This window comes from Elaeis guineensis, chromosome 8, assembly GCF_000442705.2.
Source record: "Elaeis guineensis isolate ETL-2024a chromosome 8, EG11, whole genome shotgun sequence".
NCBI lineage: Eukaryota > Viridiplantae > Streptophyta > Magnoliopsida > Arecales > Arecaceae > Elaeis > Elaeis guineensis.
Window position 1 is genome coordinate 137,950,839 of NC_026000.2, and position 24,830 is coordinate 137,975,668.

The following is a 24,830-nucleotide window of genomic DNA, read 5'->3' on the forward strand; positions in this document are numbered from 1 at the left end:
TTATCTGATCTAACTTCTAAGCATGTAAACAACAAACATAATAGATATTCAAAATAAATAAGCTTTTATTTCATTTTAATAAATTGAAGTCCATTGATATCTCTCTCTTTTTTTTTTCTTTTTTTTTTTTTGTTTGGATCTTTTAAGAACAATGACATAAATCATTGAAAAATTATTCATGTCAAATACCTGAAAAGACATACGTAAGGTTTGAAGACAAAACCTCTAGGATTGTTTTATCTTTTGTGTGTGTGTGTGTGTGTGTGTGGACGGACAAATGCAGAAGAGCTTTTTTTGTAGCACTCAAAAAAAAAAAAAAATCAAAAACAAAAACAAAAACAAAAGAAAAGAGAAGAAATGGAAGATGAAGATCGTGGAATGGTCCCGAGTCCTCTAGATTTTCCTGTAAACTGGAAAACATTCTGCTTGGAAAAAGAGGAATGGGTCCTTGGGTTGAAGGACATAGGCATAATGAATTGGTCACTCTTTTAGCAAAATGCGCTTGGAGATATCTCAGAGATGGCTCATTGGAAAAATAAAGTGCATGGAGCTTACCATAAAAAGTTCAAACTCTCAACTAGATGAAGCATTAAAGAAAATGTTCCATCCTCTGTCAAGACACGATCATCATTCTTCCTCCCTTTTGGAGCAGTACTCACCATACAATCTGAAATGACCTTAACATGCACTATTGAATTGATAATTGGCTTTGTGACTCTTCCCTTTCGTATAACATTTATGTTGGAAAGAATTAGGGCTGTTGGACTTTCCATGGACCCAACCTGATCCAACCCATCAGCTAATGGGTTGGTCCAGATCCAAAATCATGACCCAAATATGAAATCAGATAGGATGGAGATCTACATAAAAGCAAGATGCTTGTATACCATCAATCTATAAAGAAAAGTATTATACAGGCAAAAAGAAATTTGATAGCTTTAGTCGTTCATTACAATTTAATATTGTGACCATTTCAATTGAGTAATAACAACGTTGATGAATTTTCTTAAAAAGAAAGAAAGAAAGAGACAACCATGTTGTTGAACAGTTGGGAAATGCCCAATGGATAGAACAAACTCGAGCATGTAATGTACTGCAAAAGTGGCTAGCTCACACGTTGGATGTGGGATTAAATATTTTACAGTGTCACATCTTTCAAATATCCGACCAACAAACCACAGATCTCATGCTAGACTTGGCGACCCTATTTACGAGGAAAAGAGCAATTCGAAAGTCGGCATTCGCCTCTCTCTCATTGTTGCCTCCACGTCGGATGACGAAGAAGATTCGTTGGAATTCTGCCATTTTATTGGAAGCGACATGGAGACCCTGAATCTAGTTGCAATGGGTGCTCTTTCCTTGCAAAAATTCTAGTCTCTTAGTTTGCAAGGCAAGACAACAAAACCACAAGACCTACTTTTGAATAAATATATATAATCTTTTAAAAAAAAAATAAAAAAGTATTTGATAAAATTTTTGATTGTTACAGCAGTTGCTAACTTGTCAAGCCAACAAAGCTCAAATCTTTGGTTGTCATATCATTGGCTAGCTTATCAAGCTGGTAAAGCTTTTAATTGCTATACAAGAGACCTAGGTCAATCCTCAAGCCCTCTAAAAAAATTATTGCCTAATTGTGGCCATTCATGCAGCCAATCGCGGCCACCGATTTCTATGGTGGTGCACCGAGATGGATGGTTGATGAATAGGGCCCACAGAAAACCAGCGGTCATTACTGGCTGCAAACTATGAAGGCAATTGCATTGCCCATTAGACCCCTCAACCTGCAGCTACCACCAAGAGAGCAGGTGCCAAGTGTCATTCAAGCATACGCTTAATAGATGGATTGACTGTATGCAAAAGGCAAGAAGATTCCCTAACACCAATCAGGCTGCCTGCCATCAACATATAATATCTACCCCAATAGTGTTGGTGAATGAGGTGGGTCAATTATTTTACTTAGAACCAACTTAGGAGATTGCATGGATTAAGCCAGAATGGGAAGCGATTATGTTTGTTGTTCCCCCCTCCTATGTCTTCCCATCAGAGGCCCCGGAAAGATTATTCCACAATCATGTTACAGTAGAAGAATTTAGACTGTGAACTATTGCAAGGATTACAGGACCGTTGCTGTCGAAACAATATAATTGCCTGCCAAAAATCACTTCTTAGATTATTAATGATACATTGGCTGAGCCTGAACAAATATGAAGAGGTTAGCACCTCCAGATGACAGTGACACCAATCACAGACAATGGAATTTGGTTATGCAAGCGCCAAATCTAGGGCGTGCAAATTTACGTCACCTGTCATTTATTCTTCCAACAACTGACATTGGGCCACTGGGTTTACCAGACCAGACAGTCTTTTCCCCAGATCTAAGCATATGCTTTAAGTTCACTGAACCGTAAAAGAAAATAATACAAACACAGACCATTATATTAACTTATATGATATGACTGTTTATCTCCACTATCATCAGTCTCAAGTAATTATCATGCAGAACATCAATAAGTTTCATGTGAGCTAAAGCTATGAGAAGGCAAAAGAACTGCCACATCACCTCCTGCAATGGCTCGTTCCTGATGCAATTGCTGCTTTGTCCATCTCAGATCTTTCATGTGCTGTTCCTGCTTCCTCATGTTTGTTTCAATATAAATAAGCAATATGGCTAGAGAGGGCTTCCATGGAGCTGGAGTCGGGTTGATGAAATACCCTACTCACACAGAGCAGAACTTCAATGAAGAAGGGTGAGAAGGGGTGGGGGTTTGTCGGTCTTGACTAGGATCTCACAACCATTTCCTAGAGGTTAAATCTTGCGGTCAAACAAATCTCTGTCATCTAACATACCACAGATAAAAATTCAGAATACTTTGTCACGGCTTTGACCAAGTCTTAATATCATCCAAAATGGACACAGATTATACGGCAAATAACAAAGGATACTATTTTACCCAAAAAAAAAGAAACAATACTAAGATGCCATGATAGAAACACAAGGCTTCCCTTGAAGGTATGATAGCTGACTGCTTTCCTACTTCTAGATTCTCCAACAATCAAAATTTTAAATATATTATTGCAAAAAAAATAGAATTAAAAAAAGCAGCTGAATCTGGACTATTCATTAATAGTATAGCATGTCGATTTGCATAATAAGAATCTTAAGTTTCTTCATGCTACGTGATTCTGTTGAAATATAACTTTATGAGTACTATTTTGTGAGAGATTTTGCCATATGGAAACGTATGTAAAAGAAGCACCTAGATACTTTTCCTGACAGATAGACGGCATCAGCAGTTGGTTTGCTGGTCAGATCAGATACATTAACGGCTGCTTTAAATTGATGCAACTCCACAAACTACCTTATACTTTGTTGAGCTGTAACTCACAGTAGCATCATTATCACAGTTAAATATAGCCATTAACCTTGATCTTAAATTATTATCAGAAAACAAGAAACTAGAGATATTTTGAACATTTGGTTTTCTCCTCAGGTTCTATAAAGCATGTCAATGTCTTTCACCACGAAATCCTGATAATAGTTAGAATATTATGGATTGGGAATCAATGGATTCGGAAGCAGTGTCTCAACCTGATTGGAAAGATAGGTCAATCGGTTCGGGAACTAGTGTGTCCCTCATGTTCTTTGGCTTTCACTGTTGCTACAAAATCTTTACAAAGAGGGATTTTCAAAGAAAAATGAACAATTTTATTATGCTACAAACTGTAATAATCACATGATCCTATCTAATCTACCACAGGTAATTATTGTTGCATATGTAACCTTAATTTTGTGACAGAAACAATGCATCAGAAACAAGAAAAATTTGAAGAAAGAAAAAACAAAAGCAAGTAATTGTTTTGGAAAAAGTAACCAAGTTAGTTAAAATAATGAAATACATGAACATAGGAAGTTAAGGAACAAATGAAATGATATTGAGATGAAGTTGTCTGCAGTCCCCAGCATGCTCCATAAAACATGCATTCTATAGAAGAGATTGGAGGCTTTGAATATTGAATTAGGACATTCCTGGCAGACTTTTGTTTTTGAAGCTTCACTAAAAACTACAGAACCATATATTGAGGGCAATTTTCTTTTGATACATTTTGCTGCTTCTCTTTTAGTGAAAGAAGATGACAGGGTGGAGTGATAGTGGTACATGTTCAAAAACCTACCACTTGGTTAATTTAGGAGGATATTCAAAGGTGAACACAGGTAGAAAACCAATTGGTGATAGAAGTAACTTCACGTCATATCTAAAAGCAGAGCCATGTGTTGGTAGTATTGTGGCTCAATCCAATGGAAAAACCTGTATTGTTATTTGTTTCTAAAGGCAGTTGCAGTATGCAGATGGCTGGGGAACTACCTTGGATGGAAGGTGGGGCTACTTTTGCAGATGCCCTGAATGGTTGATTTAAAAAATGATTATACACGCACGCACGCATGCACACACAAATTTAACCTGGAAATCAACATCAAAAACCAATTGTAAATCAAAGGAAACAAGATATAAACTAAGGGAACATTAAGGTTGGCTTCAATAAAAGACATCATATGCATGTTAGGCCCCTCATTTGAATCCACCCTATACATGGCCCACCCACATCCCAACTCTCCCAATTAATGAAGAGTTTTAGTCATTATAAAACACTAAAGTACAACTCACCAAAGAAAACACTAATTTTGCAACACTCTAATCTCACATAACATTCCTACCTTTCCAACTATTTCTTTAACAGCAGAAAATCCCAAAGATCAAAGTCAGGATGCGCTGTGCCTCTCATCCACTCCTGAAGACACAATTTAGGCACTAAACTTGATTACTGCCTATCTATTTTAAAACAAAAAAATATATCATCTCTCTCAAGGAATATTCCACATTAACTTAACAGAGTTTCCTTTTAGAAAAAAAATAACAACTACATCCTATCAAATCATTAGGTTTCAAAAGTCTCCTATCAATAACAACTTGCACAATCCAACCCTAACGTTGGTGCCATTGCTTAGTCAAATATCTTTATTTACAACCCATAACTCTCCTCATTCCCAGATTCAAATGGATCAGCCACCGAATCTGAAAGCATCAAACTTGCTTGCCATTGTTAAATTTTTCGGTGCTTAATACCGCATCGATCCCCCAAGCGCAAGAACATGCCACAGCCCAGCGACCATTGCTCTCTTCTCTCTCCGGTCTCCATCTCTATTTCTAAGCTCCATTGGAGTGCTCTTTCTTGAAAGACATGGAGAAAGAATGGTGGCAAAGGCAGAGGGTCCGTAGAAGTGGTTAGAAATTAGAATATGCATGTGCATTGAATTGACATTTAAACCAATATATCCATGGAGTACTTATATCCACTAATACATGGATGATAACTAGCTAGAAAATTAATATATACAGTCCGTATGGGATATACTTGCATGTATGCAAGGGTAAATATGCATTGTGTCAATGCCCTGTGTTAAAAGGCCACATCAGACTAGTCACTTAAATGCTGGAGCCCTTATTGGACCAACCATTAAGGAGGTAAAGAGGAAAGGGGCAGGACCAATGGACACCCCACTCTTGGACATTCACAAGGTTCCATCTCTCCCCCCCCCACAAGCTTCATAAGTGACCTGCAACCATTTTTGAGCATTGCAAAAATAGGTAGTCTAGTTTTATTTTAAAATTTATATTTTCCTATTATGAACTGAGAAGCAGTTTTAGGATGATTGAGAAAAACGATTGGGCTTCTTCACGAACAACCACCCAGTGCCTTATCTTTCCTTCTTTTCTCTCTATTACTCTTCTTACTTTCTCATTACTTTTCTTTTACTACATCCTCCTTTTTCTTTACTCCCCCTCTTATTATTTATTTAATCACTTGTTTATTTGTTTGTTTGCTTGCTGATTGCACAATTTCTTTTTTCTTCTTTTTTTTTTTTGCAAACACCATCACTATAATTCCTATCTATCTAGATGTACGGTTCCACTCGGCCCACTTTTATTGTTTTATTACTCACTTTCACAGCAGATTATTGCTTGATTGCACTTGTCATGAGTTTAACCACTATTTTCTATAGAAACCTTTGCTCGATCTTTGACATGAAGCACCTGTTATTCGTCTAGTTGCTGTCTTTGGCATCAGATATACAAGATCAAACCTTAAGTAATCTATTTGCAAAATCCCCTTTTTGCTCCAACTTCTAGACAGCACCTAGAAATACCTTAAGAAACCTGATATTTTCATCAAATGGACCTTTGTATCCATATTTGCACAGCACTAACCTAGAGCAACAGCAGAAAGTAACCCCCTGGAGTAATTCCATACTCATCGATAATTCATTTACAATCACTATGACAAGTTATGGCTATTGGCTTATGCATTCTTCTAAACACAACATCAATTCATAAATTCTAACAGTACATGATCAAATAGATAAGTTTAAAATATCAGGCAGTAGATCATGAGGCTCTTTTTGTGAGTAAAAGATCATGTATAAGAAACTCAAGAGGTCATAAGATTTGACCATATAAGATACTTTCTTTTTAATTCCGAAACATAACATACAGACATATCAGAAATGTCAGTACGTGCATTTTAATTGCACATCTAAGTCCTCCCAAACCAATTCATAAATGTGACATGATAGCACATCAATTAATATAACAGACAAAGATTTGGCAGGTCAAATCAATATCAGATGGTTTTCCAAATGAGATAGAACAAAGAAAATTGGACACAAATATTTTAATTGTAATTTCCACGATACAACAACCTCAGTCCATCTAAACTCATTTACATTATGTGATGGAAAACTATGGCTCGTTGACTCTTCCACTGCAACTTCAGGCACTTCAACACATTGTTGAATGCTCCTTTAATTTATCCAAAGTACAGATATCGGACATCCATTCATCTTTTATCACAATTATAGCTATTCCCCCCCCCCCCCCGCTTCTGATAAAGTTGGAAGTAAACTTCTCATTAGGAAAGCAAAATACTGTGCCAACAAGATGCTTCATAAAACAGAATGTCCCAATAATAACATATATATTTGCACCACAAATATTAATCATATATATAGCCTATGAACAAATTGAGATCAATTTCATATTTGGGGTTCTTTTTTTTAAAAAAAAAAAAAAAAAAGACAAAACAAATGAATGGCAATCAAACATTAAATCACCACATTTTTGGGCAAAGTTCAGGGCAAGCGTTGCCAACCCAAATGGCTGGGATAAGACTTGATGATTATGGATATCCTGGGTTGGTAAACAAGATAATTGAAGCTAAAGATGACATGTCTACTGGCTTGTAAATTAGGAGCAGCCACCCCTGATTTTTTGTCAATAAATGAGAGAGATTCTTGGCGAACACTAAGGTCATGTTATTGTACATTGTTCTATGTTGCCATTCACAATGATCTCAACAAGGGATCTTAATGCCAATACATATATTTTAACATCGACAAACACCATCAGCATTTGTACTCAACATATGGCATGTATGAACTTTATTGTCATATTGACAATACAAAATTTTTATTTGTTATAAAACCAAAAACCACAATGCAAAGGCTTGATCAATTAAATCATTAGTGAATTTACACAAATAGATCCACTTTTATCTTTGCAAAATTCCAGATTTGGAAAACCCTGTGCCTGTTGGCCAAGTCTAGATATCTCACCTGCCTTGATTAACAATATAAATTTTGCTCACATCCATTATGTAACAAATGGAGTGGCAAATTTTACATGTCTCACTGAAGCTTTTTGTACCCTTCTTCGTGTAAATTATTTCCCACTTTTATGGGCTGTTTGGTTGATAAGTTTTATCTAACATGTATATAAAAAATCAAAAAGAATGAGTTTTACAAAAAAAGTTATCTGGTTGTTATCCATGATATGTGTTTGGCCAAAACTGACAAGTCATAATTGGGTTTTATAAAAACAGGTTTTTCCTATTTTTTATAAAATATTTCTTTACAGAGAATCATATTTTATGAATATATGTTTTAATAAAATTAGCCGGCAATCAAACAATCCCTTAATTTTAGCATTCTATGGCTTCACTTCTTATTAAAGGCCAATGTATATTAGTTTCCTAAAAGTGAAGTTTTTAGTTCAAGATTGCATACATCCAATTGGCATCAACTGTTGTCAGTTCATGAGAAACAAATTAACAGGATAGGATAATCCTTTTTTTATCTTCTTGACTCTTAAACATTTTTATACACTACCTACCAAGAATAAGTGGCAACCTGTAACATCTTCCCTTTGTATATAAAGAAATTAGTTCCATTCTCGAAATCTTAGTTGCCAAAATCAAAAGCAGATATCAGCACAAGTGCAAGAGTGGGAAGCAAACGTATTAAAACACTTAATGTAAAGAAGCACTTAGTTGCATGCGCGATGTCAAGCTTCCAAGGAGTTTCTGAATCAGTTAAGTCATCCTAGGTAGATTTTTCCAACTACTATGCTCCAAAATAAGCATCGACAATGTTAGAAAACTTTCCATTCTCATTTAATTTTTGCATTTACATGATTTGAATAAGTTTTTTTAATTAAGAGATTACTCAACTAGCTGCATGGCTTGATGGCATAACAAAGAGAAGCTTTAACCTTGGAAGAGAAAGAATAAAAAGACCCAACATTTATGTATATAAATATCTACTGGATACATTTAATAAACGGGTAAAATGTTCAACATACTAATGTTAATCCAACTAAAATTGCAAGAACTAATTGCATCAGTCAAACAAATTTGAAACATGTTCCTCAAACTTAATTGCCACAGTCTTAAGTTTGTTTTCGCGGAAAGATTAGATATACAAGAGCATCCCCAATTTTGATATATAATGACCAACACAGCGTTGACATCAAACAAAAGCCTGAACTTGGATTAAAATCTAGGGGGAATCAGTAAACAACAACGAACCAGTTTCATGATCGGTTCAGGGCATGGCAGTGAATCCAGCATCGAACACGAATCCTCTGTACACCCCTTCATTGTAACCTGGAACACCATCCACCCACCTCCACCCACCAATGGCCTCCTCCTCCCACATCGCCAGTTTTCCCCTCACCCTCTTCCCCGAGAACCAGACCCTCCCATCCCCGCCGAACACCTTCACCTTGTTATTCCCCACAGCAGCCGCCGCCGCCGCCACACCCAACGGCCCCGGCCCTACGCCGCTGCCGCCGCCGAAGCACCGGTACATCTCCGGCGGCATCCTGCCGGCCTCATCCCACTCCAGCGTAGCCAGATCCAGCCTCAAGATCAGGACCGTCGAGCACGGCGCGTCGAGCGCGAACGACGACCGCAGCCCTCCGATCATCAGGATCTGCCCGCTCCCCGCCCCGGGGATCAGCCGGGGCCGCTTCAGGATGTCGAACACGTCCCCCCACTCGTGCCGCTCGATCGGGGCCCACCCGCGGGGCCCACCGAGGTCGCGAAGACCGCAGGAGAAGAGCTTCCACTGGCTCCGCCATGGCGTTCCGACGTCGCAGAGGGTGTAGACCGTGCCGCCCATCAGAATCGGGCTCCGGGGCTTCGATGGGAGGTTGAGGGAGAACTTGAGCCACCGGTCGGCCCCGGGGGCGTAGGCGAGGGCGGCGAGCTCTGTGAGGACGAGGGCGGCGCCGCCGGGGCCGGCGAGGACGGTGCCGTGGCGTGACCACGCGGAGCCGAGTGGGGGAGGAGGCGGTAGGACCGGGCGAGCGGGTTGCAGAGGACAAGGGACCTGGCGTTCTTAAGGTCGCCGGCGGTGGAGGAGGCAGGAGAGGTGTCGGCCCAGAGGTAGAGGAGGGAGGAGGAGGCCGTGACGGGGGAGGAGGAGGGGAAAGGAAGGAAAGAGAGCGGGAGGCGGAGCCAGTGGCCGACGGCGGGGTCGAAGGCGTGGAGGGAGGGAGCGGGTGAGGCGGCGCGGGGGTGGCGGAGGGCGAGGAGGCGAAGCGGCGGTAGGGCAGCGAGGAAGGGCGGGCATGAGAGGGCGTCGCAGAAGAGGCGGCACACGGGGCGGCAGGCGATAGCCTGGCGGAGGGGGAGGCGGCCGAGGACATTGTAGAGGGCGTCCGGCGGGAGGACCAGGATGGGGGGGCTCACCGACGGAGAACCCGGCTCCTCCTCCTCAGCCTCCGCCGCCGCCGGTGGCGGGGCGTCAGACACGCGGAGCAAGTGACTCAGGGGCATCGCCGCCCGGGGGAGTCTCCGAGTCTCCTCCGCTACTGCTGTTGGTGGTGGGAAGAAAGGCTAGAAAACTGGTTGGTGAGGTGTGTTCAAGGGGCAGTCGACCGAGGCTAGATTTACGGAGTTGCCCTCCTGATCTGTTTTATGTGGACCGTTGGATGACCGATTTTCTCTGATGGCTAGAGAGAACGATTTGATGTGTGGTTACCGTGAGGTGAGATTATCCAAAAAAAAAAATGTAAAATGCTTTGCAAAGTGACCCGTCTGCAGCACCCATCCCGAACATGGCTGAAGGTGCGGGTGTGGGTCGATCGGGGGCGTCTGTGTTGTGGGTGGAAACGATATAGTTGGTTTGTTCGCTAAAGAACATAGCCACGCGGTTTGCCTGCGTGTCGACAGCCGGGTATTCCCTTTGAACAAAGTCATACAGGGCGGGCACAAGGGGATAAAAAATGGGACCGGCTTCATGTGATACCCACCCTGAAGTAGAAGCTCAAAAATTAAAATTTTTTTATTCATAGAGCCGCTTGGTTTTATAATAAAAAAAAATTATATGTATGATATATTTTTTTTATTTTCAAAATAATAAATATAATATTTTAAAAATTATATATTAATTTATTTAAAAATATATATTAAATTATTATATAATTAATTTATTAAATATATATTATTTAATTGTATATTGTACATCGATGAATATTATATGTAAAATTATATATTAATTTATTTAGATATGTATATTGGTTTGGTAGATGCCCAATTTATTTGATAGGAATATATTTTTTTAATTTTATATAAATAAAAAAATAATTATTATTATTATAATATTTTTTATAATTTTAAATTTTATAAAGTTCTTAATTATATTTAATGTTTATCATGCATGCTTTTTTTTCTGGCATTTTAAACGTATGGTCTCTTCTTTCTGTGCAATGATGGGGGACTGTGTGCTAACTTTTTAATTTTTGGTCCCTCCCCATCCATCACGATCGCACGTCCATATACTTTAGAGGGATCAGAAATTAAAAAAAATTATTGCCGGTGGTTCGAATATTAGAATGATAACCAATATAGATGCATTGTTAGAATCCGGTTCATAGGAACGAGTCATCAAGTTTGCCAAATTTCTTGTGAGATGGCGTGGGATGCCAAGAAATCCCCCTGGTCAACAGTCGAGGTTGGTGGTCAAGTCACGTTTCACAACATTGGGTATGCAGTGGCATTGGACATGCGACAAGTTGCAGGGTTGAAGACTACAGCATTGATCCTTATATCATGGGGTCATTTTCCCGGGCAAGGTACAACGACTGACCAAATGCTGGAAATCTCGTTGCAAAACTAGTTACCTTGGCATATGAGGATGTTATACATTGCTAAGACCATTTGACACCATAAGTTTCTCAGATATAATGGAATAAAATGTCGTGAAAATATCTTTAAAATGGCTGTGCTTTCATATATATATATATATGTAACGGTAACTCGGCATGTAGTTCTGTGCAACTGCATGGAGGAATCGTGTTGCTAATAAGTTCACAATTTATGAGGGTATACTCCATATTTTGTATGCACGACAATTCAAGGGCAGGCTCTTCTGCAAAACAGTGTAAGGCCACTGTAGGTATTTGGTATCAGGTAAATGGGTCATAGAGGTCATTTTCATTCCACCTATGCATGTTTCTTCTATGGCTAATGCCTTTTGACTATTGGGATTCAGTTAGGAGCTCTAAGCCGGTTGGGAGATTTCTAATCTCTATCAGCAGCCTTTGTGTGTGCGTGTGTGTTTTTCTATTTTCTTTTTTCTTTTTTTTTTTTTTTTGATAGAAAATGGAGGAAGTGAGGGACTTTCCCCAAACTTTGTTAAGATAAACTATTTTGATGGTATAATTACATGGGGATGTGGAGAACACAAAGCAACCAGTATAACTAGGAAAGATTTACCACCAAGGGAAAAGTGATGTTGCAAGCATAGCATGACCACCCAAAGAGCATGATGGCGTAGCATATAGAAAATGAACCACCCAAGGGGAAGAACTTCTTCTCGGAAAAATGTTGAATTGCTCACAACAGTGCCATTAACAGTTGATCCCAACCCTTTTTAAAGTTCTTGCGAATTTTCTTCGACCTTGAAGATGTCCAAGGGCATAAAGGTTGGAAGGTAGCCCACTCAACCGCAGGCATCTTATAATAGAAGCATATAGATTTTGTAAAAGGGACATCCCATGAAGATATGAGTTGTATATTCCACGCCACCTACACAAAGAAGGCATCCTGATTTCACCGTCCAACCTTTTCTTGCCGAAAGCTCTCGAGTGTGCAGCCCATCCTTGGGTGCAAGCCATATAAACACAGTTTTTTTTTTTTTTGCAGGTACCTTAACCTTCCAAATAACTTTGAAATAAGGGCTATAATGAGAGCAAATATGCATGATATCGATTCCAGACAGCTTGAGTTGGAACATTGGTTTGCTTGCCTTTGGAATTGCAGAAGAACAAATAGTGGAAGAGACATTAAAAATTATGATCTGAAGACGTTTTAGACAGCATTTCTTGTCAGTTGGTCAATTTATCTCATTAATTGAGTTTTTGAGAGTTCAGAGGAGGAGGAATTTGTCTGGTGACTGCAGCTTGCTTGTGAGAGCAAGGTTGCTGGTGTTGTTGTGATGTCCAATGTCACCCCTCTAAAAAAAATGTTGTCAATTTGTTGAATGAATTGGCGAAGAAACACTCAAATCTTCGCATTGTAGCAAAACGGGAAGAAAAATCTGAGCTTGTGTTCCACGTAAGGTCTAATGCATTAGCATGTGGCCTATTTTGTGGCTGACTATGCTGAGATTAATTGTATTATTGGTAACAATAGAGATGGAAGAATGGCTGTAAAAAAGTATTTTCTTTTTTCCTTTTTTTTTTTTCTTTGAGGAATCATGGAGGAAGTGACAAACTTCCCCAAGAATTTTATTGAAAGATAGATAAATTACAGAGGATGGCACAAGAGAGTAGGAGTAGATGAGGATGGAAGAAAACTAAGAGCAATAGCTTTGCGACTATCCAAAGCTTTTCTGGAGCACGAACTTGCCCCACAAAGAAAAGGACTGCGCAACTTCGTGGAGAATGGAAGAAACCGAAGCATTTCTTTCTTGCCAAATGTACCACATCAGAGCCTTTACCAGTTGATCTCAACCCTTTCTACCGCTTTGCTTGGACCTTACGACGTCTCCAGTGGCTCGACAATGACAGGGTAATTGTTCTTGGGCATGCGAACAAGCGTTGGACGGACCGAGTTATCTTCACATAGAGGCCTCCACCTACGACACAAAGGTGCATGTCAGCTTAACGTAAAACGAAAAAACGAAAAAAAAAACAAAGTTCTCCATCACTTCTTCTCAGTTTACTTGAATCTGCAAGTAAGATGATGGAGAAAAACGCAAATCTCCAGCTTGGCCAAGTTTATTCCCGGGCACATCCGTGGTCCACTGCCAAACCCCAAGAAGCTGAATGGTTTTAATGGATTCTGCAACAACACAAGATGATGAGTCATTTTACGCCAACTCCAATATATTAAGCTGTAGGCTATCATGAAGAAATTTAAACTTACATCAAACCTGGATGGATCGAACTTCTCAGGGTTGGGGAAGACATCTGGATCATGGTGAATGGAGACTACATCCAGATTCACCGACCAACCTTTCTTAATGTCACAACCTGCATGGTCCAAGTAATTTGGTGTTAGCTTCAGCAATTTGTTTTCAGAGAGGGAATTGGAATGTTAAGTTTTCAGCTTCTGACCGTCGATGCTAAAATCCTGGGCTGCTTTTCTTGAGAACCAAGGTAAGATGGTGGCTTTTCGAAGTGTTTCACTTATTACCTGGCCTTCACAATATTCCAGATAAGAAAACTAGAATCCATGTATTAGAGAACTCGATGTGACCATTTTACCTTGATGGTATAAGGCATGTTGTTGACTTCGGACCAGGTAAGATGCGAACTACCATGTCTTCTTTCTTGAATTCCTATATGCTCTTCCTGCCAATATGGTGTCAGCTGCTAGCACTGATTGTGAACTGATGGATGGAATAGTTTCAGGTTATTGAGCTCATCATTACCCTGAGATTTTGAAGAACATCGGGGTTTTCTCCTAGAAATTTGATAAGCCATGTGAGAGCTGCGGTCGTGGTGTCATGCCCTGCAACAAGCAGAGTTAAGATATTGTCCTTGAGTTGTGCATCCGTGAGTTTATCTGAATCATCATCTGTTTCTTCTTTGCTATGCTTTCTTAGGAGTGTCTGCAGGAAATCATGGTGAACATCCTTTCCATCCCTTCTCTTGGAGATTATAGAGTCCAGCATTGCATACATCCGGTTCCGAGCCTGTTCCATTTGAGCACCATTAGAAAGCATTTTATTTGTTCACTGAGGTATCATCTTAGATTGATTTCAAAGCATTTGCTTCTTTTCAGACTGATGAAAACAAATTCATGAGGAAGCCACAGAGAAAAACATGATCTGCGCCTATTTCGATAACACCGGACTTCTCATGATTGATCGAGTTCGGCGAAATCATGATGTGTTATATAATTTTTCCAGGGAACATGTTGGGGACATCACCTCGAGACCACGGTGGAATGCGCACCCCGGGATCTTGAAAGGCAAGGATGCAAAGGAGGATGATATAAGCTTGAAGTTGGCGCGAAACTTCTCTTGCTCTTCTCCATATGGTTCCAAGCTCATTATCATATGGGCTATCACCTTGAGTGTGAACTGCAGATCATTTAAGCAGTAGAAGATTAGCGAAAACTCATAACAAGCCTCAACAAAATTGCATCAGCAGTATCTTCACACACAATAGAAGCCTCCTCTAGCACAAAGACTCTTCTCCCAGCCCATCCATCCAGTGTCTTGATGGCCAGATCATCAATGAATTGAAGGTATTTCTTGAGTGCATCTATCGATAGGGGCTCGGCGATCAGTCGTCGGAGCCGCTTGTGCTCTTCGCCACTGGTTGTAAGCAAGCTTGTGGGGCCTAGCACCTGCTGCCCTGTATAGAACAGGTTCAAGCTCACCATTCCATCTTTTCCAGACAGCAATATCTTGCTAGCTTCTCTTCCTGTCATGAAGACAGTAAGCCTCCCCAAGACTCTTGTTTTGAACACTTTTCCATACCTGAAAGAAGGAAGCAGAATTTAGTGCTGAAAAAATCATTTCAAATTAATGTTTAAAGAGTATACTCAGTTCTGCAAGATTTAGAGTTCGATGCTAACATTTGCTGTCTCTTATGCACGAAGCTGTATATTCCCGAAGCGCTCGAAAATTCTGAGATAAAAGAGAATGTCTCTCCTATGAAGGCCAACCCAAGCAGCCTGGGATTCTTCTCATCTGGCTTGTGGATGCCCATGAGTGCAACCATATGAATCCTGAAACTATGAGTATGGAGAGAAGCACAAGGATCTGTAGGCTGCTCAAGTCCATCTCTATACACTAAAACTGCAGAGAAAAATAACACCCTCAGGCAACCAAAGTTATATATGATACGATCTCTAGGTATTTTGTTCCCTTTGCTTCTGAGCATATCCTTTTATAATTGCTTCTGTCATTCTGCAGATGATGTGCCAATTTTCGAATTTTTTTTGATGAGAAAGAGGCATAATGCCCATGGAGGTTTCATCCAAGGACAGAAGCATTTGGTAGTCAATTGAGAAATTCAAAGCTTATTGAATTTGGAGTTTCTCTTTTCTTTCTTATTTAAATTGTCTTTTTAAACATGGTTATCCAAATTACATTTGTTTCTTATAACCGATGATGCCTCAGGGAATGAATATTCATTTTGTAGCTATTCTTCTTGGTATCTAAGAGTCTATCTTGATATCATTCTATTGGATTATTTGAGTTTGGGTCATTGGGATATTCCCACAAGTTGTCTTTGGGATATTCATTTGTTTCCATTTGATCTGTCTGCTTTTGAAGTTGACTGGAATGGTATTTAAGACACCAATGGCTACAACTTCTATGCGTCATAGGAACAAAGCCTGAATATGTCCAACTTGCTAAATACAAAAGGATTGTTTGAAGGCCAGCAGATGAAGATGATTGCCATTACTATGTGATGATGGCAAGACAATATGATCAAGAACATAAGCGATGCACAGCTGTGGCCATTTGCTATCAGACAGCAGTATTCAAGTTATTGTGTCGAAGGAAACAATAACCACATGCCTTTTGCCAGCAGTAAAGCAGGACACTACAAGAGAAGGTTCATCATTTATATGTAGTTCATAGCTTGTCCACAACTGTGGAACCAAGGATGATGCATGGAAACAGTGCCAATAATCTCCGAACATGTCTATCCAATTCTGTGAGGATAGTTAATAAACTGATTTTCAAAAAAGAGAAGCATGACAAGAAACAATTCCATCATGTCAACTATTAAGTGCAATCTGCATAGGTTTAGTCAATTTGAAGTTTATGGCACAAGCTGCACTCACCAATATATCCGATCATTTCAAAGTGCCGCAGCTAAAGTTTCCTAAAATTATTCTCGAGTATTCTTACTTTCTCCAACATCTTAAAGGTACACAGTTGTTAATCTCTGAGCAAAAATATCCGGTCTGATGATACAAAAAGTTATGCTAATGCATGCACATGTACACATTAATTTAGCCTCTACACCACTTCGTTCATCTTCTATTTAGAAGCATATCAAGCAAGTACTAGAGAGGTTTATGGTTTCCATCTACAATGAAATCCATGGGATCTGATGGGGTCCGTGCATTGAACGATTGGATATTAAAAGATGGCTGAGACCCATGGAACTGCTGAGAGTTTGATTAGGCAAACTACTGTGGATGAGAGATATATGGTATCTACTAATTAAGCGTCCTTTCTCTCGCAGCATTTGGACAGCTCTAAAAGTTCAGCTAAAGATTTGGAGTCAACCTTCCAACTTGCTTGATGCTTGGACTAGCTGGAGAAAATCTTCTTTTGACCTTTCTATTAGGAAGGCTACTGACCAGCTCCTTGCAGCCTTATTTTGGGGAATTTGGAAAGAGAAAAATAAAAGATTATTTCTTAGAAAGACATGCTGTATCTACTCAGTGCTTCAGAAAATTTTACATACATTTAAATCTTGAGAGAATCTCTCCTCAAAAAGTTCGGCCGATGGTCATGAGAAGGCTTGGAACAATCTGCTATCTTTGGTTGGAGCCGTCTCTTCATGTTAAAGCTTGGACTATGATCTGTATCTTAGCCCACACCTGTATTGCTGCTTGCTCTTCCTCTTATCCTCTGTTCACTTCAAGTTTCAGCTGGAACTTAAATGCAAGTACTTAACTTTCTTTTTGATTTTCTAGCATCTTAAATGATGGCTAGACTCTTTCTTTTTTGATCTTCTATAGCTTGGACCTTCTTTCACTTTTTCCTTCTGTACACTTTCTGTAATTATACTATTCAATAAAAACATACTGGCAGTTCACCTGCCTCCCCTGTCATCCAAAAAAGAGACATATATGGTGGCACCAACTGCTGAATTTCTCTGTTGAACGTATCGCCATTAACCTTTGAGACTTCTCCTATTGCTATCTTGAGCTGCTGAATTACTTATCTCAGCTCCTCACTCAGAGCCGTAAGAAACCCAAAAATGTTTGTTAGTTAATTGTTACAGCAAGCACAAATATAGAGTACACACAGATTCATAGAATCATACAAAATAGAGAAGAGAAGAAAAAACAAACACAGGATTTACGTGGTTCGGCTGAAAAGCCTATGTCACGGACAAGACACGAGAGAAAAATTCCACTATGATGAAAAGAGAGATACAATCACTCAAGAACTCTCCAAACCCTAGCCGCAATTTGATTTCCCAAACTCTCTCACAAAACTGTCGAGATTGGCAGAAAGTACAATATTATATTGATCCGTACTGTGGGGGTGTTGCCCTCCGCACCCCCAATGAGGTCAGTGGTGGGCTCCATCCCCCATGCCTCCGCTACCATCACAGGCTTCCTAAATATTTCATTCAGGTCGCAACGCGGCTTTTCAGATTGGATCATAGTTCGAGTCCATAAAAGATATTCAAATTCAAACCATATTAATATTAATTTTGATGTATAATATATGGGTATATAACTGAATGGAGAAGCATAAGCAAGAAACCTCATTTAAATTTGGTGTTTAGCACATGCAGTTCAGATTGCTATGGAACCCAGGCCCCAAAAGCCGTTCCAATATGAGATTTCACATACATGGACTTGAACGGAATTGTTGTCCAGGTCCACCTATGTCGCTCAGTATTTGACAGAAGATGTTCAACCGTAAGATTTTACTGGTTTAAAACAATTGATGGTGTCACACCTTATATGATAAACAAACTGGGTTCTACAGCCCGTATATACCCAGATATAAAGTAATTATAGCCTAGATATAGGGTAAAATAGTTCACAGATGAAATCATAATCATCCGAGCTTTTCTATCACATGCATTGCATTTCTGTTGCCAAAATATATATATATATATATATTAAGATTTTTGAAGGTGATTCTTCCATCCAGATTTTATAGAAAATAGTTAATTTTATAACAGATAGGGACTCTTTGTGTTGCTTTGGTCCAATCAAGCTTAGTTTGACAGCTCTTAGATCAAACTTGATATTACCATCATTTTGAGCTCAATTCTAGCTCAATTTGGATCCATGTTGGACAAGAGGCTTACGAATCAGATTAATAAGCCTAATTTGCATTAAAAACAATTTGATATTAAACTAAGTGTAGTTTGAACTTAAAATTATAGCTTAATTAAAACTTGATTTCTATTGGTTCAAGTCCACATCAATATTTTATTAGATATAAGAACTAATAAATTACAATGGTTATATAAATAATTTGCAACATTTGTGATATTAATATGTATATATAAATATACATACATTCAAGCTTTGCTCAAACTAGGACTGGAACTGGGCGGAGTTATGTCCTATCAGAGCCCAACCTGAAATATATTTTCGAGCTTTGGGTCTAGCTTAAGTCTGAATTTTTTAAAAAACTCAAGCCTTAATATAGTTCGAATTCAATTGGGCTAGCCCTGATTCATTAAGCTCGCATACTCTCTAGCAACCTCTTCTTCTCTATCTTCTCCTTAATCTTCAATATGCTCTGGTTCATGGAATGCTTCTCATTTGGATTCGATTTGAAATTGGAATTCACATTCGAATCTAGACCCAAAAATCTCTCACTCTAAGCCAAGCTCAGCATGTCGTGTTCAAAAAGATGAAATGTAAGGAATTCACGTTACTCCATCTACTCTTGCACACCACATCCTATACTATAATTCAATGCTTGAAGTTGTGGTAGAACCATCCGCCGCCATCATTCGTTTCTTCCAAAATCGACAAATTTGGCTTCTCCTTCTTCCATTCCATCTTCCAAAAGCTACTTCTGGTGCTAAATCTTGAGGAGCCATGGTGGCTACTATTGTCACCGAGCTACATCTTGATGAAGAGCTTAAGATATTTTCACAAATCTTCTCGTCAGAAGGGGGAATAAGAATATGAAGCTGGTGGAGTACTTGAAGAGGGTGGTGTTCTTGATGGAGACCTTGCAACGACAGACAAAGTAGCAAAGGGGGCAGTTAGGATGGGCCTTGAGCCGAGTGGAGGTGAGGGGCCAATCATGATCAAAATGAAGATGAAAGAGATTGAGAGGACTGGAGAGAAATCATAGTATCTTAGGAAATGATGGCTTAAGATTGATGACCAGTAACCGATGAAGTGATGACAGACAATCTTTAGAGCACATCGATGATCAGCGACTGATGAATGGTGATAAGAGACTATTAGATTGGACTTTGGAGTAGTTGACTAGTGCCGGAGATGGAGAAAAAAAATTGAGAACCCTAGGCTCCAGCCCCCAAGCTTATGGACAGATATTTTGATTTGAAATTTTATTAACTCTTTAATAGAAGAAAAATCATTTCCAATTATATTGGTCAGACCATCTCAACTGAATGAAATCAACTTAAGCCTAACTTAAGCTTTAGCCCTTAAGTTTTAAATCTGATGAATATACTAAACCTAAGTACTTGGGTAAGACTAACCCGGGTTGACTCAAGACCAAATCAAAGGTATATTCGAGCTTGATCTTAAAAAAAAAAAAAAATTATATTTAAGCCCAAACATGACTTGATACTGTTCGGGCCTAGTTTGTTTCCCGATCCATAGACAACTCGGCCCAATAAATTTTGGACTAGCTTGAGTCATTTCTAACCCTAGCTCAAACCGTGCTCAGGCTGATCAATCCGATTGACAAGCCTCCTTGTATTCTCTAAACATGTAAACTTAACTAGGTGGATTACTAAAAACAGTAATTAAAAAAAATCAGGAATTTAGAGTTACATCATCAAAAAAAAAAAAAAAAACTGCTCCTGGGGGACTCGAAACATCTAAACATTTTCGGCGCCGGCTGAACCGAGCCGAGCGGAGCCGAACTCCTCCGGGCCGCCAGCGGTTGTTGGTTGGCGTGAGGGCACGCCTGCTGATGCCGACCAGCATGCCTTTCTCCCCCATGCTGACGTGTTCCGAGTTCCGACAACCACCGAAAGTTTTCATCCGACGGCTAATGTGGAACTCGGACCATCCGACGGTCTACCTTCAACGGTCCAGGTCATTCCCTGCCGCTTTTCCTCCCTCGTGGTACGAATGATTCCTTCCCCCTCGATGACCGCTTCATCTCCTCCGCCCATCACACCAAACACGGAAAAAACCATCATCAGCGCCATCATTGTTCGCCACGTACGCACCATCACTCCAGCTGCCGCTAAACACAGTGGCTTCAACAATATTAAATCCACCTGTCAGGCGGACGATGGGCGCATCTATTTTCAAACTTGAAGTAGCCCACTATACATCAGACCTTTTCCTCTCTTCTACCGCTATTCCTCTCTTTCGCCTCCGTGCTCTGGTTCTCTGAAGTCTCTCCTCTCTTCTCCGTGTTTCGAAAGCGGAGGAAGCGGAAGGGAAGCCCGGCCTCGATCTGTTCGTCTCTTTTACTCGAAGAAGGGTAAGAAGCTTTTCCACTTCTTCTTGATGTCTTTGTGATCCCGATCTCCTGATTGTATGCGTGGATTTGAGTTGATCTGTCGATTTTGAGGGTTTGGTCGGTGATCGGCGATCATGGTGCGGGTTCTGTTGGGAGATCTGTGAATTGTGGACCACAGTATGATGGTTTGTCGGGGTCTAAGAGGAGCTTCTGGCTTTGTTGTCCTTTTGGGCTCTAGAGTGGGGGATTCTGTTTGTTTTTGGGGTGTATGATTGGATCCAGGATTTCTTTAGCTTTTTTTCTCGTTTAGGGTGATTGGAAGTTAGATCTATAAGATTTTTCGTTGCAAGTAGAGCATGATATATTTTGATGTCCTGATCAGCGTAGGGAAGAGGTTTTTGATATTTTTAGATTCTTTTTTAATCTTTTCTTGTTGTTTTCAATTTTACATGCTTTGATGATATGTTGGATGTTTTGGTGGCTTGATCTGGCAGTAACTTATCTTCTTTTATGCATGCGTGTGAAATTTTTCATTGATACACTAAGCTATTATGTTAGATAGTTACGATTTCCCACCTTTGGACTGTAATTATGGTTTTTCCTCCTAACTTTTTTCTAGCAATTTTATTGTGAAGAAATATGCAACAGCTGACTTGGTAATCAGTGAATTCTTTCTGCGTCGTGCTTTCTTAGTTAAGGAAAGTTTTACATTCTTGTTGTTTGGTTTATTTTGCCAAGGTTTTTCTTTCATTTTTTTTTTCTAAAAAAAGAATATAATTTTAGTGGCTCATAGAATCTCCTGACTTAATAGTTATAATGGACAGGTGATGGATAGAACGAACGTTAGTCCATCAAAAACTGATAGCTTTCTTGTTCTTGCCCTATACCATGTCAAACTAAATGCAAAGCGGCCATTTTTGATGTGTTTTGAGTTTTTTCGTCTCGTAATCGCTTCCACTGGGTTTCCCATGCCTAGTAATATGAAAGAACACTGATTACTAAATGAAAAATAAGGACCAAATTTTGTAATGCTTTAGAAGATTTTAGGTATTGGTGCCAATAGATGTACTGCTCGCCTGCTGGCATGGTATGCGCATGGCAGCACCCACGCCGCAGTTCACTGAAATTTAAAAAAGGAAAGGATGGAGGAATTATAAATATGAACCCTCTTAAGTAAAAATTGAAGAAAGAGTTAAACAGGTGCCATGCTGGTGTGTGCTGGCACTGATCTGGTAAGCCCAGCACTTGAAACCATGAGACTGCAAAAAGATGTCAGTTTTATCATCTTTATCAGGGAAAATAGAAATCCCTTTTTAACATAGTTATATATGCATTCTGGAGCATTCATAACAACTAGAATTACGAATTTTGCCACCACTCCTGTCTTTGCGATGATTCACAGCACTGCTAGAATCTTTGTTGCAGAAATCGAGAGTTTAAAAGTTGAAACTGAAGATGTTAGTTATCATGAGCAGGGCTACTGTTTAAGATAAATGACCTGCTTTTCTTTTATTGGCAGAACTTTAGAAAATGGCTGAGGCCGAGGATATCCAACCTCTTGTATGTGACAATGGTACCGGAATGGTCAAGGTCAGATATCGCATATATCTGCTAAAGTCCGCAGCACTTGTTTTCGACAATCTCTGATTGACGATGTTTATGTTTGTTGACTGTCCTATGTCACAGGCTGGATTTGCTGGTGATGATGCACCTAGGGCAGTATTTCCCAGCATTGTAGGCCGACCTCGTCACACTGGTGTCATGGTTGGCATGGGCCAAAAGGATGCATATGTTGGTGATGAGGCCCAGTCTAAAAGAGGTATCCTCACCTTGAAATACCCCATTGAGCATGGTATTGTTACTAACTGGGATGACATGGAGAAGATCTGGCATCACACTTTCTACAATGAGCTCCGTGTTGCCCCTGAGGAGCACCCTGTGCTTCTCACTGAAGCCCCTCTCAACCCCAAGGCGAACAGAGAGAAGATGACGCAAATCATGTTTGAAACATTCAATGTACCGGCCATGTATGTTGCAATTCAAGCCGTTCTTTCACTATACGCCAGTGGTCGTACAACTGGTATGCAACAGCATGAGTTTGGTCTGAATCGAATCCTTTATATCCATATGCATGCTAACTGAATTGGTTACACTCTTCTAAACAGGTATCGTGCTCGACTCTGGTGATGGTGTGACACACACAGTCCCAATTTATGAGGGATTTGCCCTTCCTCATGCCATCCTTCGTTTGGATCTTGCTGGCCGCGATCTCACTGATGCTTTGATGAAGATACTTACCGAGAGAGGCTATTCTTTCACCACTACTGCAGAACGTGAAATTGTTAGGGACATAAAGGAGAAGCTTGGTTATGTTGCCCTCGATTATGAGCAGGAGTTAGAGACTGCCAAGAGCAGCTCCAGTGTGGAAAAGAGTTATGAGCTGCCGGATGGGCAGGTCATCACCATCGGGGCAGAGAGGTTCAGGTGCCCTGAGGTTCTCTTCCAGCCATCCCTGATTGGTATGGAAGCTGCGGGTATCCATGAAACCACCTACAATTCCATCATGAAGTGCGATGTGGATATCAGGAAGGACTTGTATGGTAACATCGTGCTCAGTGGTGGATCCACCATGTTCCCTGGTATTGCTGATCGGATGAGCAAGGAAATCTCGGCCCTTGCTCCAAGCAGCATGAAGATCAAAGTTGTTGCCCCACCTGAACGGAAGTATTCCGTTTGGATTGGTGGTTCCATCCTTGCATCCCTCAGCACCTTCCAGCAGGTAAGATGCTTATTAGCAGCTTCCTTTCATAGGGTCATTATATTAAGCGTGGTAGTTGTCTCAATAAACACGAGAACTTCAGATGCATCACCCATCTACTTTTCTTTCGATAATAAAGTTCCGATTACAGATTTTTTATGTTAAGCAATTACAGATTTTTTATGTTAAGTAATTGCTGCTGATGTCTGACTAGCAGCTCGGTCATTACCTGACTTTGTGTTAAAATTCACAGATGTGGATTTCGAAGGAAGAGTATGACGAATGTGGTCCTGCAATCGTGCATCGGAAGTGCTTCTGAGTTCCAGGGTGGGTGAGTCATTTCCAGGCAGTTTTTGAGTCCTAAGTCATGTAGGATTGCTATGTTGAGCTGTGGCTTTCCTCGTAATATGGCAGTATTTTCTCGAGTCGTGTGTGAATTTTGCCAGCCATTGGTGGAGTGAAAAAGGCTTTATTTTTTTTTTTTTTTTTTCAAAGGAAAGAAGAGTAGGCTCTTTCTCTTCTTATCCATGTCATCAATATCGTAGATTGTAAGGTCGGTCTCCTTGGATTTTGGCTTGGTTCATGGAATAGTCATAGCAGTTGGAATGTTGTTTGTTTTATTTGATTTGTTGGTACCATACTGTGTGAGAAAATTTGATTTTGTCTCGTCTTGAGACGGATAAACTTTATCTTGTATATTTACGGTCGTGTTTGCTGGTCATTTCTTATCACCTTGTTATGCCGTTTGAACTCTTTTTTCTTTTTCTTTTTAGATTTCTTTGTAGAACGTTGTTTGAACTTTTAAATCGTGATGATAACTTTTGCTTGCCCTCTATGTGCAAAATTGAGACATTGAGATGGATTTCACACATTAAAGCA

The 24,830-nt window shown here is 39.9% G+C and overlaps 3 protein-coding genes across 3 annotated transcripts; 1 reads left to right on the forward strand and 2 right to left on the reverse strand.

Moving 5' to 3' along the window:
• Positions 1-2,410: 2,410 nt before the first annotated feature.
• LOC105049496 (SKP1-interacting partner 15-like) lies at positions 2,411-10,472 on the reverse strand. Its single transcript, XM_010929153.4, is given in 3 exon segments — positions 2,411-2,838; positions 8,920-9,675; positions 9,678-10,472. Coding segments are annotated over 2 exon segments (1,236 nt in total). The 5' UTR covers positions 10,174-10,472; the 3' UTR covers positions 2,411-2,838; positions 8,920-8,935.
• Positions 10,473-13,074: 2,602 nt separating this feature from the next.
• On the reverse strand, positions 13,075-15,637 carry LOC105049441 (abscisic acid 8'-hydroxylase 3). The gene is given in 10 exon segments (XM_010929079.4): positions 13,075-13,477; positions 13,565-13,683; positions 13,768-13,874; positions 13,959-14,037; positions 14,109-14,195; positions 14,276-14,539; positions 14,777-14,929; positions 15,013-15,331; positions 15,430-15,511; positions 15,514-15,637. Coding segments are annotated over 10 exon segments (1,434 nt in total). The 3' UTR covers positions 13,075-13,377.
• A 5,390-nt stretch (positions 15,638-21,027) lies between these two features.
• Positions 21,028-24,438, forward strand: LOC105049442 (actin-2). The gene is made up of 5 exons (XM_010929080.3): positions 21,028-21,214; positions 22,713-22,783; positions 22,880-23,273; positions 23,359-23,972; positions 24,205-24,438. Exons 2-5 carry the CDS (start codon positions 22,724-22,726, stop codon positions 24,268-24,270), a joined length of 1,134 nt encoding a protein of 377 aa, XP_010927382.1. The 5' UTR covers positions 21,028-21,214; positions 22,713-22,723; the 3' UTR covers positions 24,271-24,438.
• Positions 24,439-24,830: the final 392 nt, after the last annotated feature.

Bases quoted from the DNA above. Each gene is read 5' to 3' on its own strand.
- LOC105049442 (XM_010929080.3), top strand. From the start codon at position 22,724: ATGGCTGAGGCCGAGGATATCCAACCTCTTGTATGTGACAATGGTACC. The intron at 22,784-22,879 runs GTCAGATATCGC...CCTATGTCACAG, and splicing joins ATGGTACCGGAATGGTCAAG to GCTGGATTTGCTGGTGATGA. The intron at 23,973-24,204 runs GTAAGATGCTTA...TAAAATTCACAG, and splicing joins CCCTCAGCACCTTCCAGCAG to ATGTGGATTTCGAAGGAAGA.